The 14897-nt window shown below is 36.0% G+C and overlaps 1 protein-coding gene across 1 annotated transcript; it reads right to left on the bottom strand.

The window, feature by feature from the left end:
* Positions 1–681: 681 nt before the first annotated feature.
* Positions 682–14085, bottom strand: LOC103423934 (AP-2 complex subunit alpha-1-like). The gene is made up of 27 exons (XM_070819004.1): positions 13354–14085; positions 10533–10664; positions 9711–9836; positions 9376–9438; positions 9201–9298; positions 8890–9097; positions 8151–8222; positions 7977–8069; positions 7292–7393; positions 7000–7097; positions 6747–6828; positions 6549–6637; positions 5632–5737; positions 5484–5549; positions 4568–4674; positions 4369–4473; positions 4046–4166; positions 3752–3934; positions 3374–3610; positions 3035–3115; positions 2736–2900; positions 2542–2628; positions 2316–2441; positions 1849–1929; positions 1695–1766; positions 1366–1445; positions 682–1294 (listed from the first exon to the last, which is right to left on the bottom strand). Exons 1-27 carry the CDS (start codon positions 13483–13485, stop codon positions 1147–1149), a joined length of 3060 nt encoding a protein of 1019 aa, XP_070675105.1. The 5' UTR covers positions 13486–14085; the 3' UTR covers positions 682–1146.
* Between the last annotated feature and the right edge of the window lie 812 nt (positions 14086–14897).

The following is a 14897-nucleotide window of genomic DNA, read 5'->3' as shown; positions in this document are numbered from 1 at the left end:
AGCGGACTATTTGTTTTTTCTTTGATCCAATAGCTTTCGGAATCTCCCAATTTATTTAGAGCATCTCCACCACTGTTGAATTTCTAATTGTCTTTTAATCTGGACCATTGGTTTTCGAATCTGAACGTTTAATCTAAACTCCTCCAACGCAAAAAAGAAATTGTTCTTTTGTGGTCAGCTGCCACATGGTAGAATCCTGACCTTCCGAAGGTTATAATTTTGAAAATCAACAGCTTGGATTATGTTTACAGTAAAAAATTCAGAAAATTACTAAAAATAACCAATTTTTTTCTATAAATACCCAACCATATTCTTCTTTCTTCACACCACAACTGAATTTTTGTTTTACTACATTTCTATTATTGGAATTAGACTTTAATTAGGTTTGTTGTAATGCCCACGTTCAGTAAAAAAATTTAAAAAAATGTATATGCGAATAGTAATCGCCCTTACCCTTCCTCCTTCCAGACTGATCAACTTGCACAAAGGCAATTACTGTTTGAAATGAATGATAAGAGCAATTGTACTGCCCTGGCCTTCTAATTACGATTGCCAATGCTCTTATAATCTTGCAAAAGTCATCCACCTAAATTATTACTCCCGTACAAGGACAAGTTGTGGTAAATCTATAGCTTACAAACTAATTGGGGTTCTACAGAAAGAAACATATCACACTGCACATCACCCAATCGTTTGTATTACTGAGAAAAACAAATTTATGCATCAACAACAAACAAATACAAGCTTCCACTACAACTAATCTACTTCATGTTATCTTACATTCTCCTGCCAAGTCCCCGTAACTACAGAAACCAATCCGCTGCCGCTGGGAAGGGGAAAAAAAATGTGAAACGAGAACGAAAAAAGAAAAATACCCTCACCCCAAAACCGAGAAAATTTCTCACGCAGGCACAATTGCATTGTACATAAAGAATCTAAAAACCCCGACCAACCACCCGTGGAGATATCCACTCACACTAAAGCTGCCCGCACAAATCAGCTCACACTTCAATTCCGCCAGCCCTTGCAGTGGGATTTTCTTTATCCACCACTTGAACTTTGCGCGAGAGAGACCACTGGGCGGGTTGTATAAATCAGATTTACGAGTGTATAATGAACAAATCCTCACACACCACCTTCACTTTGTCACAGCAAGCCGGCCAGCATAGCCCCAGGGTCCGTTAATGCTGAAACTGGACTGGTAGGTTGAGCTACTGGAGGTGCTGGTGGCACCGGTCCAGGTGCGCGAGCTGTAGGCATGATAACTAATTGTTCCTTGATGAACTCCTTCAACCTACACATCACTCAGAGGTCAGAGGATTCTATCTTCCAAAAGCTGAAAAATTTAACGTTAGCAATACATACTCGAGCGTTAATGTAGGGTCCCCTGAAGCAACTGTCATACGCAACTGTGTTCTGTCTGCTGGATCTGTTTCTATTCTAACCTGAGGAGCATAAACAAGCAAATTTCAGTAACCTGTTGCAATTCTAAAGTGTCATTTTGTCATAAAGTTATGGATAATTCCTAAAGCTTAATAAAATTCCTATACAAGGGAAAGGCCAAGCAACGTAGTTTTGTATCTATAACAATAAACCGACAATTGGGGTTTCAGCTGTGCCATAATAGCGAAAGTGGTGGAATCAAATCCACCAATTAAATTCTATAGTCCTGGAAACAAACATAAAATTCTTACCAAGCAAAGCATGGCCCGTGTACTTTCTGAGTAAAACGTTGTACTTGCAACAAGATTATTTGGATTTGGGTCCTAAAATAGAGAATAAATTAGCCACCACCTTAAATAACTGGCAGACTAGCAAGTAGAATTTAAACATAGGAAGGGAACTTACAAGTGCCGGACAAACCAGCAACCGAAAACTGTTAAGTAGATTCGCCATTTCTACAAGTGGCATTGGTTTGACACCTCTAACCTGCACCGTTTACTGGAAAATATCACCACATTGCTAAATAAAGTAGCTAGCCAATGCATAGGAATTTAACCTCAACCTGGGATTAGCGATAAACCGACTGAACAATGCTAAAAATTTACTACAAAATGGTTAGCATGTGTTTCCTATTCTGATGTGTAACAGTTAACAGGTTCTATCATCCTGCTTTCCAGTAGATTATGACACTTCACCATAAACAATTATATTAATTATTCAGAAAAGGATGAACTGAGAGAGACTAATAAACAATTATGTCATCAGAATTCACTCTGTCAATATAAATGGTTGTCAATCATTTTCAACAAGTAAAAGGAATTTCTTCTTCAACACAAATATAACAAAATTTTACAAATCCTTGACAGACATACCACTTCTTGAAGCTTCAGAGGTGGCCCTGAAAGTGATCTCCACTGAGGAAAGAACTCTTCAGCAGACACTGGAATAGGCTGAAGAAATTTATTTAAGACAGCTGGGAGGCGAAGCTTGACATTGACCTACAAAAGGGTTACTATAAGTATCCACAACAAATATCATACGACCTATGGTCTGCTTCATAGGACACTAAAAAACACAAGAAATTTTTAGTGTAAGTACCATATTGTTACCAAACTTGTAGGAAAAATCAAGAACTGCTACATCCCTGCTAGGTCTGAGATTCACAAGTTCAAGCGGGCATTGTACCTACAGAACCGGAAAAAAAAAAGAAAAAAGAAATACACAAAGCTAATAAATATGAGAAAGAGAGAGATCAACCACCAAAGCTTAATTACAAGAGTAACATTTAATACCTGTGCCCTGGGAGGAATAGTATCCGGTACTAGTGAGAGCTCCATTTTCAAATGAGAGGGAGGTAATATTATAGCCTGAACTGACACAAGTGGTGAAGTATTTTTGTTTCCCAAGAAAAGAACAAGACATCCTTGATGTAGCCGCCACTCGGCTTTAATTCCAATCTGGCATAACATCACATGAATGTCACTAAAAGCCTAATAAGGCCTTGATGAATTTTCATAATCTCTCTTGAAGAAAAAGTGGAAACTATCACATCTATAAACAAGAAAAATAAGGTTATAATTTGGGGGAAAACCTGAATATTAGGATCTTCGTATAGAACACCACTATCTTTCAAGCAGAGAGCATGAAACCTTTCAGCAATATTTCCTATTGGCTGCATTTAAGAATTGTAAAATTAGTTACACGTATTAGAAAATAAGTATAACCGACAAAAAACAAGAATCAAAGGCAAACACATTTATCTAATAGTTAGCGCATTAAGCTACTCACAAAACACAATTACTGATTGATAGTCCAATTTAGAGAGCATAATACACTGCATTTGGAACACTTTCAAGTTCCACCTACATCTTAGAACTTAGAAGGAATACAGCACACAGAAATGATTGCAGACAATGTTTACAGAAAGTACCTGAACAGAATTTTGCTCCTCATCAACAGGCACAATTGCTGAAGCATCCACGGCATCTGGATCACCTCCTAATCCAGGGATTACATTCTGCTGAGGCTGACCAGCAGTAGCAGGAGGGCCTTCAATAGCCAGGGGACCCAATAGATCACCAAGGATATCTGCTGAAGGTGCCTGAGGATCAACTTTACTCAAAGTACCATTTTCCTGAGACGACCCTTGGTCAGTTGAATTGTGATCCTGTAACAATACCCAAACATGCATCAATATTCACTCAAAATGAGACATAATATTTGTATGTGAAACTACAATATGCATACCTTATATACACAGAATGAAAGAAAAATCAGAATCGTTATTGAAAAGATAAACAATACTAACCGCATTACTGCTCATGCTGGGCATCTTGACAAGATCAAACTGGTTGACAGGCGGGGTCCCATTAGCAGGGCGTTGGTCGGTCACAACCAAAGCACTCGATGTTTGCTGCTGGGCCCGCAACTTGATAGCACTTTGTTCCGCTGTATCAACTTCTGTATCTTCAGCCTTCTTGATCAATGCAGACTACATATTAAACAAAAATACATGTATTAAAGTTTGTTTCAATAATTTCCTAGAAATTGATAGTGTTGTGAACTAGCTGATCATCTGAAGGAAAGTGCAAAACAAATGTACCTGCCGCTCAGGAAATTTAGGCATTTCAGCCAAAATATCCACCAGAGCTGCACCTCTCCTACTTAAGGCAAGGTATTCAGCAGCTCTTTGTTGTATCTCAACATCAATGCAACTCTCATATCTGAATGGAAGAAATTATGAGCCAAGGAAAAGCATAGAATTTAATAGCAAAAGAGAACCAAGTCATGAAAGTAAAGATGCAAAATACAACCCCACTTGTTGCTGAATATTGCTCAAATCAACCATGCAAGAAAGAAAAACACAGAATTTGAAAACAAAAAATAACCAATTCATGAAAGTAGAAGTGCAGAGGGCAATCTCACTTGTTGAAAATTGACCAGATCTGATTCTGTAGTTCCTGATCTGGAGGTTGAGTGTGCATAAAGATCTTAGCATATGTTGAAAGAAGAATAGGTACCGTAGATGTCCTGCAAATACATCATACAGTCTGTAAGATATATACATAAATGATAACTGGATTTAGCAAGACTAAGAAACAGAGAAAAATTTAAGTTCCCTTACGTCACAGCAGGAAGCTTCTCATGTATGACGCTAAATAATTCCTTTGGACTGCACCCAGGCCGTCTGGCCAAAAGGTGGCCAAATTCTCCAATGATATATGCACTGACCTGTTGCATGTGTATTGATTCCAAGCAGATCAAGACATTTATTTTATTTAGATGGTTAAATTTGGTAGAAAAATATGCAAGAGAAATAATGAACACTAAAGATTGGAACATTGAAATTGAAATGATACTCTTGAAAATCAGGTGTTACATATATATTCTGCCCCAAGACGAATTTGCAACTTAGAACCCAAAACCATAGGACTCTTTTTAGAACATAATGAGAATCTCCATCAAGAACGATCTTACAATTCTCAACCTCCCTATCTTTCTATTTTTTTATATAAGACATGCTAATTTTATTTATTACAGAAAGAGAAGTAAAAAAGGTACAATATCAGTGGACAAGTAGTGACCTTATTAAATACCTATTGGCAGCACGGCGTATGACATCATGCCAATGAAATTTCTAATGTAACTCCTAGCAAAGCCAATTCTGACTTCCTTGTGTAAGCTAAGCTCTCCTGTATGACATCATGCCAATGAAATTTCTAAAGAAACTCCTAGCAAAGCCAATTCTAACTTCCACTTCCTTATGTAAGCTAAGCTAAGCTAAGCTAAGCTCTCTCTCTCTCTCTCTCTCTCTCTCTCTCTCTCTCTCTCTCTCTCGTATGCCAGAAAATATTCTTTTTCAAGACTGAACTTGGGACATCGATCATGTTGATTTTGGCCAGAATGTCAATGTGTAGTCCAGATTCACATTCTGACAACACGAGTCTTACAGAGAACATGTTACTTAACCCAGCATACAATAATCTCTTTCGTATTTAATTAAAGCTTGTCTGGAAAATCAAATCATAGTCTATACGCACCTTAACCATAGTCTCATGTATAGCAGGTTTGTCTAGATACTCCCTAGCTTTTGCTGCTGCATAAGGCTGATCAAGTGAATACCATGTCAGTCATATAGTTACTAAGATGAACATATGTATAAATAAAATTGCACTAAAGCACTCTAACCTGTAAGTCTTCGTTATTTGTAACAAATTGCACAACACGAAACCATATATCATCACTAACAAAGTCTCCAGCCTTGTCAATTAATTGAAGAATCACATCTACATACCTGGACAATATCATTATGCAAACCATTGGCAAAGGTTTACTTCCCATAATACATTTACTTCAAGAGTCCACAAATAACAAAAGAGATGCCCAGAATGATCCAGAAGAATAGAAGTAATTAACAGAATCAACCACCCAGTCAAAAAATTGATTGATACTAACTTTTCAAATATATGTGTGTGCGCAAGTGCGTGTGTGTAATAAACTCAATAAAGCCTAACCCTATCTAACCCGAGTAGCAAAGTAGAATACAACGTAAACAAGAAACAAAGAAGCTAGGTAAGTTGATCTGTTTTCACCATTCAGTCACATCTTAGGTCATCTTAGGTATATTTTGTACTAGACATTGATGGAAATAGTAAATGTAGTTTCAGAGTAAAACGTCACATAATGAGTCAAAGATATGTCAAAACAAAAACGGAAACACATTTTCAAAAGGTCATGAAAATCACCACTTTTATAACAGTAACCTACATATCTCATATATCCTCATAAGCAAAACATGAGTTTAAATTAAAACAAGAGTCACCATACATGTTATGAACCTCATGCTTCTCTGTCTCTTCACCTATTATTCCCTGAGTATCTACTCATCTTCTCTTTGTTTTTCACTGTCAGCTGCCTACCAGGTTCTACATCACATTGGATATTTTAGTTAATTCTATCCCCAGTTGGTTAATAACTCAGAATCATAGACCTGTTTTCAGATTTCTTCACGGGCGTATTTATCCAATATCGTATTCCTTTCAGAGAAGGACCATGCTTTTCAAACGAATTGGATATATGAAGAACAAAATGAGATCGACTCTTACCAAGAAAGATCAGGGGCAAACTTTTCTGCAAGAATGGCAGCCTTAAGAGACAATTCTTCACGCATGGCAAAATCTGCTGTGCTAAGATACTGAAATGCAAATGAAATTTAGAGAAAATAAATGTGTGCTAATATACACAAGAGACAATCTACCAAAATCCTATAAAACCAACTAGACCACACCAAGCATTGGATGTACCTGCAATAATTCTTCGACTATATCTTTTGCATTTGAAACATCACACATACCATAAAGCAAGTCTAGAGCACGCCTACGTATACTGAGCATATAATTCAATGTCAGTAAGCAAAAATGGTTTAAGATATAGAAAAAGGGAGCACTAAAATAAGAGCGGGTACAAAACAAAACAAAAAAAAATGATGTTTTTTACAGAAAAAAATCCAGATATCTAACATGTTCAGCAAGTATCCAAACAGATAACAATTGAAACCTGATATCTGGATCCTTCAATGAGGTGATGATCTGAGCCTGATGTCTCTTGATGATATCTTGCACATCAGTCACCATTAACATGCGGGTCATATTTTCCTACACAAGCAATGTGACTTCAAATCATGCACATATCCAGCAGCAACATGTTTACTCTTCTAAGCTATAGTCACAGTTTCCTTTGTTTTCTTCAGTCAAGGTTTGCATTAAAATGAATGAAAAAAAATGTATGATTTATCAATTGATAATTTTTTAATAAGAATTAAGAAACCATAAGTGTTTTCACCACTTACCAAACCAAGATATCGGATATTTGGTTCTCGGACAGCAATAAATTTTCCAAGAAGGGCAACACACTGAGACATCATCTCCTTTTCAGCATCAAGATGCATGACCTAAAATTGGGCAATGATAATGCAAAGTACATAAGAATTACTTGTCTTTAAAAAAATTATAGATGAAACACGTGTTGTGTGTGCTCTGGAGAAAAGGAAACAGAGTTGCAAAGATAGCTAGCAAAGAAAATATTCTGAACTAATTTAAGTAAAAGTGTCATAATCTCGGATGACTGCACAAACGCAAATTTATAAACATTTAAAAAATATTGATTAACCTTCAAAGGGGACGGGAGGAATAATCAAGAGTAAACCAATTTTACAAATTTATAAGGGAAACTGTTCATATGATTCCACGCACATACATGCATGGCATGCCTGCAAATAATAAATGCTTTATAGACGTATGCACAGGGACCATATTTTGTTGCTTTCATTTGCAGCACAAAAGGCTTGAATTTAGTGGAAGTCAATGCCAAAAACAACCAGACGATACAGGAATTACAAAGGAATTAAAAACAGTCAGTCAAATAGGTGTACCTATATGCAAGTATAACTTTCTAAGCACATATTAAAAGGAAACTCTCAATAAATGGTGCCTGAATACCACAATCATATATAAAAAGTACTGCAGAAAGCTTACAAGAGCGAGGGCTTCAAAGAGAACAGCATGTGATGCATTGTTCTTATTAACATTTTTCACAACATCAGTACCCATCAAAATCCGCTGTAAGACCTGAAATCACCAGTACAAGGTTTAATAGATGAAAAAAATATAACACCAAAACTGATAATAAGTTATTGACAGAAAATGGACCTCAAACAATGATCTTCTGGTATTTGGATCTTCGACGGTTGGAAAATACTGAAGAGCCCTCATTGTCCTGACCTGTCCTAACAAAAATTATAGTATAACACAAATTCGTTTATACGCACCCAATGCTACAAACTACTGAATGCATTACATTCCAGCTCACCATTTCACCCGAGCAATGCCTAAAGCCAAGCCTTATGGGGTGTAGTGACTATCCAACAAAGTTAAATGATAAAGACAATGCCCCAGTAAATTGTCCAGGCACAGCAAGAAAATAAAAATATTCTCAAGTACTGGCCGATGCCACTTAAAGATGATTCAATATCATCGGAGTTTTGAACCCCAGAAAAAGCTTTTGCCTAAAAAACTACAATTAAATCCGAAGAAGACAAAATGATGCCACATCTGCTAAATTTTTCTTTTATTAGGATGCTCTAGAAGTTTAAGCTGTCAGGCTGGTTGAGTTATAATCTAAAGTAGCAAGGATCATGCTGGGTATATGGTACTCTGCCCCATGCAAGAAGAAAATGACAACGTCCACTGTAATTGGTGGAAGGTTCAACAACAAGAGGAGATGGCACAGAAAAAAGACATAAAGCAGAGGTAGCTACAATCATTTTAATAAAATAGATTTGACAGGATAAATCTGAATCAGAAGGATAGGCGGCTGAATTTATTTGATATCCAGTACATGCAAAGAAGTCTGACAAATAAAACAAAATAAAATGTATATATTATGAACCTGAAGCCAGGGAGATGGGATGCCATAGTAGGTGTACTCTTGTGGAATATCCTGGTTCCTAGCAAGTCGTTCTAATATTTTAACGCATTTTGGCAGACAACTCCAGTAAGCATCATAGTGGTTTGATACAAGGGCAACAAGAAGGCTCATAGATGATGTTAACACACCAAGATCACGTTCATCTAAAAGTTGTGCCATCCGGTCAGCCCTAAAATAATAGAAAAAGAGAGACCCATCAAATAAGCTCAAAAGGCAATAGTATTGGAAATTGGAATAAATCCTGTAGTGAAGAAAATCCCATGTTCACGTACCAGCCATCTACGTTCACAACATCAGGATTTTTTCTATACAAGCGCAATAAACATAGTGCAGCCTTTTTTCTCACAAGTGGTCTGTAGCTGCTAGAAATCTGAATAAAAAACACTTAGTCAACAGCATAATTTTCTATTAATTTCAACCAAACATAAACAATCCACTTCCCCTTACAAGCAATTTTTGAACATCAGGTGCTAATGACTCCGCAAATTCTCGGCCACCAATATTCCCAACCTACAGAGCAGAATACAAATGAAATAATGATTGGTACATTAGGGACACAAGAATAATAAGACAAACAAAAGACAGCATGGAAGCAATAGGTTCAGAAAAAACCTACACAAATAAAATGTGCAAGATATTACTCAAAAAATAGTTATTTAAATTGTATATTATTATGGAAGACAAATAGAAGATAAAATCATATCTCATCATTATCACTAACAATTTCAACATAAAATTGATTAATATGTTCTGAACACCTAACAGAATTTCTATGGCCATACCATAGTCAACGCCAAACATTGGAAAGTCTCATTCCGACCAATGATGTCATTGCGCACCGTATTTATCGCTATTCTCAGAAAATCATGGTTCTCATTGAGCAAGCATGCTGTTACAATGTATCCAACCTGCAATAAATGTTCGCATAATTGAAAGTCAATTAGAGTGTGAGATTAACTTTTTTTTTTGGGAGACGGAAGATAAAGCAGTATAATAGAATTAAAGGTTTTGGTTACTATCATTGAAAATTAATCACATGAGAAGAAAACTATGCATTTTTTTAAAATTTTATATTATAAAAAAGGCATGCAGAAGTACCATATAATACTATATTCTTATAAGTATAAAACTGGACATGGGAGTCCAGGTCAGCAGGTGAACTTTGAGCAGCATGGTGTTCACAAAGTTAACCCACTCGGGGTCTTGGCATGAGAGCAAGAGGTAATATTGTAGAAAACAATTCATAGCACCTCAAATTCAAACACCAGACCTACTTGGTATATGAGTGACGAATGGTGACACTGAAACACGTCTATCACTGTTTCCATTGGTTAATATACAAGAAAAGAAAATGAAGAGGATGGGTTTACTTCCTAGACTTGCAAGCTATATTTCTATACATGCAAGCACAGTGGAAAAATAGTGCTGGAGCTCATTTGGGAACAGCTTTTAAATGACTTAAACTGCTTTTAATCCTGGAATAGCACTTCAAGTGCTTTGGGAACCCAAAAATATTTTCTCTAGAAGCGCTTTCAATCATTTAAAAGCACTTCCCAAACTAGCCCCTAGTCTATTTTTAGATTAATATGAAAAGAATGTATCACCTGCTTTTCTGGATACTTAGGCGCAGATATTAGAGAAACTGCTTCCATGTGCCCAAAATCCACATCATAGCCCAGCATATAAATGTAAAGCATTTTCCAGACATATTTCTTCTTTTCATAAGGTGTCAAACCCTGTTGATAAAATTAAAGATAATTTTCATTAACCAGTCACCCTTTTGGTTAGCTAAATAGCATGAGCACGCAGTAAAAAAACAGATACAGTGTTGAGTAATATAGTGATTTTCATATGGAAATAGACCTCTCCCAATTAAGAAAAAGATACAATATCCATCTATGTCCCAACCTATGCCACAGAATCTATGCAAAACCAAAGAGAAGACAGTATAGGATTTGTGTTGCAAGATAACTAATGTCAAAAACATTATTGAGAGAGAGACAGAAAAGACAAAAGAGAACAATGTATTTGCTATTTTTTTATTATATAACATTAAATTAAAATAAAAAGGTACAAATCAGAGCAAAAGATAATTGATGTCAAATGACCATTGACAAGAGAGAGAGAACAATAATTTAGCAACTTTTTATGAGCAACGAGTAATTAAAATGAAAAAAGTACAATGCAGAGGACAAGATAACCACCATATAAAGATCCGAAATCCACAAACTGCCAAAAAACATTTAAAAACAACACTAATCCACCTAATTAACAGCACATAACAGTACCAAAAGACAAACTTAATCTTCAGCTCCTCTTCCCCAAATGTATGAAACACCCGCCTATGTCCTCCAAGCAAATTGCCCAAAACACAGTCATCACACAACATCTCCCTCAACCTTCACTCTTCTTCCTCTGACCAAAAACTTGTGTCATTCACAAAAAAAATGATGTACAGGGAGCTGGAACAGCAGCACCAATAGCTAACAGAAGTCGTCAACAAGGCAGTACAATAATTGTTCCCAAACACAGAATAATAACTTTTGATTGACACCATGAAGAAAGAATCAGAAGATAGAAAAATGCTTCAAATTTTCATGAGTTAAAAATGAGTCAATATAAGTGCACATCTTTGCTGGCCAAACCTAAAATCCACAGATGCTGCGACAATCTTTGGTATAAGGCTAAAACAGACAACATACAACAATTAGCTGCTCCACAGCCGATGATTTAAGTTGCCAAATTTACAGTCCAAGAATAGATCATTAAATCTATGGTAAGTTGAAAAAATGTAGAGAAATTATATTGCTCACTGACTCAACAGAAATACAAGAGTGGTGGTGACACATAACATATGACGTGAGTGTGCAGAACTACTAGAAAAGGTCAACAACAAATCAAAATCGCTTCAACCATAGTCAATATCCAACCACAATTTTGAATTATAATAGACAACCCAAGAAGAAGAAAAAAAGACAGTAAATGCCCCCTGTGTCATATCATCCCTTGAAAAAAGAATAACAGATGCATTAACATAACTGACTGTTTGGTCATGCAAATGAACTTCAATAGAATCTATGACATGGTACTATATAGAAGGGATGAATGTAGATCAGGGAGTGTATTCCGGAATAAGACATGGATACATGACACTTTCTAAGACTAGCCCATGTACAGCGGTACCCTTGTGGAATACCACCCCATGGTCCCTCACATTTCTTTAAACTTTAGGGTCTGACAACATGTTGATAACATTTTATCTTCAACACAGGAAAGATTAAGCTTTAATAAAAATATTTATATCTCTGATTTAATACAAACATCCATTTTACAGTGATAGTAGTTTAAAGATGACAGGTGACATTTATCTACTTTTAAATCCTTTACAGTATATTTGCCGACATGTAAAAGATTTAGTCAGTCATCAAGTTCAGTTCAATGGATAGAAACAATTCATGTTCTAATCACAAGGGTACCAAAATGTGATTACAGATTGAGTCTTAAATTCAGTATAAGAACAACAAGGTATACGTTATTAAATGGATGAATTTCAATCCAACTTGACATTTTCAAAATGGATGTTGTGTGACCTTAGAACTACAAACAATAGAATTTAAATGAGGGAACACTGACACATTTTAGCTGAAGCAATGCCACAAAACGTCAAGACTATCCCCATGTGTTCTCCAATCTCCCTAGGCACAGACTAGGTTTCACTTCCCATCTTATTCCCTCTCATAACAAGAATTCAGTTCGAGATTACAAAACCTATCATATTTACTAGATAAACATTAACTAAAACTCCATAAGGTTCTATGTTATTCATCAGAAAGACTAAAAGCAAAGCAAGTGAAGGCGAACACCTCTGGATTTTCATGCCTATCATTTGAAGCCCATCAACTGCAACTCTCCCTTCATTGAGCTGATTATATTAACCTCAATGGTATTTATAAAACCAAGGAATATATGCGGTACAAAATTCCTATTGCCTCTCTCGAATAACGAGTCCACATCAAAGCTATTTCTAAATAAGTTTGAAAGCCAAAAGGGGAATGCCGATGCCACCAAATTCACCGCAAACGCCAATAATTGTATACACTATGTAACCTTTATTTTGGAATCAGAATCCACCTCAAGCTCACTTCACATTTTCCCTTCCACATACTAATAGAAACCCAAAATTGCAAATTTTAAGTTTCCTACCCAAAATTCCAAAATCTCAGTTTCCTTTCATTTCTCAGACTTTCTCAGCAGCCAAGCAAACACCTAGAAAAACCCAAATACCTAATTCAAACAATGAACCAATTCCTCCATGCCCCAGATCAAAATCCTCATTCGTTTCCCAAGCCCCGAACTTAACAAGAACGAATTTTGCAACGCAACAATACACTCGAAGAGTGAAAACCCTAAACCTAAATGACTAACCTTTTCGTTTTTGAAGCGTGTACGGACATTCCCCAGCTCCTTATCGACCCGGAGCCTCTCCTGCTCTTTGTTCTGACAATTCCGAATGTCGCTGATGAAAACAGAGAGGCCTCGCATGCCTGACAACGCCATGGCCGCCCAGATCCAGCCCTACCGATACGCACCCAGAGAGAAAGCCGCCACTCCTCAGCTCCCCCAAATCCAATCGAGATCCTCCTGGGTCCTGCTTTGGATCAAAGGAGCAGCAGAAATCGAACACTGTCAGGGAAGATCAGCAACTCCTCCAAATACGAAATCGGAAAAATGGGTTTGATCTAATTGTATGTGCTGGTCTTTTTAGATAGAGAAAGTGGAGGGAGTGAGAGAGAGAGGGAGAGAGAGAGGGAAGGTGGACTGAGAGGAAAATCGAGAAGAGAAAAGCCGTCGGTCAGTGCTGGAAGGGAGACGACTTTTATTCAGCGTTGCCCAATTGAAATCATTTCAGTTATACCACCTAATACTTCCATCTTCTTTCTTCATTTTTCCCCATTGCAATTACTTTTGCCCAAAAACAAATATGCAATTACATAATCAGTTTATCAAAATTCTTTGTTTTCTAGTATCGCGATAATGCTAGAGTTAAATAGTTAGTTGTTAAAATAAAGAAAATCGGTGAAGATTGAATTAACAAAAAGGTCTATAAGTATGATTGTTTTTCGTTACAGTTGTAAAACATCACCGGCATTTAAATTCTTTTTTAATTATTCATCCTAAATTTGGGTTTTTATAATTTTTTTTTATAATTTTGGAGGTTTTTTTTTTTAACACTTTTTGCTAAATGCCCAATTATGCATGTGATTCCTTGTAGGGGCCTACAACCGCAAGGTTCAAACTTATGGGTATATTTTTCCAAATCTGACACGACATCGAATTGTCTAGTCCAAATTACTTATTAATAGCTACTTAGTACTACAGTTTAGAAAAATATTATTAGGTTACAAAATAAAATCATAGACAATAATATAATTTTGCACTAACTATTTTGCGGTTTGTTTCTCTCATTCACATGTTATCATAGCATATTTTCACTTTAGAAAATAAAATATAAACATCTTCCACATTCTCTCTCTCCCCTTTCACATTTCTCTCTTACATATATTTTTTTCCCATCTAAATCTTTTATATTTACTCACACTAAGAAAATTGCTCAAGACTTAACTGCACTAACAGATAAGTTTTTTATCCATCAATTTTTAAATTAATTTTCTCTTTTCTCTACTGGTATTGCTTTAGACCATCTCCAATCCATGGGGTTAAAACCTAAAATTTTTAACCCATAAACAATTTTTTGCTTCAACCCTTTTGGGTTAAAATTTCAACTCGAGATTTAAAAAAAAAAAATTAATACTTTTTTTCTTAAAGTAACTTTCAAAAAATATATATATGTGGACTCTCCTAATTTAATTTATGAACATTTTAACGTAAAAATATATAGATTCAGATAAATATTGAAAAATCACTAATCCGACAACTATGAAATAATATGGAACACATGAAGAAAAAAA

The sequence above is a fragment of the Malus domestica genome, chromosome 03, assembly GCF_042453785.1.
Source record: "Malus domestica chromosome 03, GDT2T_hap1".
Classification (NCBI taxonomy): domain Eukaryota; kingdom Viridiplantae; phylum Streptophyta; class Magnoliopsida; order Rosales; family Rosaceae; genus Malus; species Malus domestica.
The sequence above is the reverse complement of the archived record's forward strand: the minus strand, read 5'-3'. Positions and strand labels throughout refer to the sequence as shown.

Coding starts and splice junctions, on each gene's coding strand:
- LOC103423934 (XM_070819004.1), bottom strand. CDS start 13,485: ATGGCGTTGTCAGGCATGCGAGGCCTCTCTGTTTTCATCAGCGACATT. Junction 8,223..8,889: donor TCCCATCTCCCTGGCTTCAG/GTTCATAATATA, acceptor TTGTTAGGACAG/GTCAGGACAATGAGGGCTCT. Junction 1,930..2,315: donor CTCTGAAGCTTCAAGAAGTG/GTATGTCTGTCA, acceptor TAAACGGTGCAG/GTTAGAGGTGTCAAACCAAT.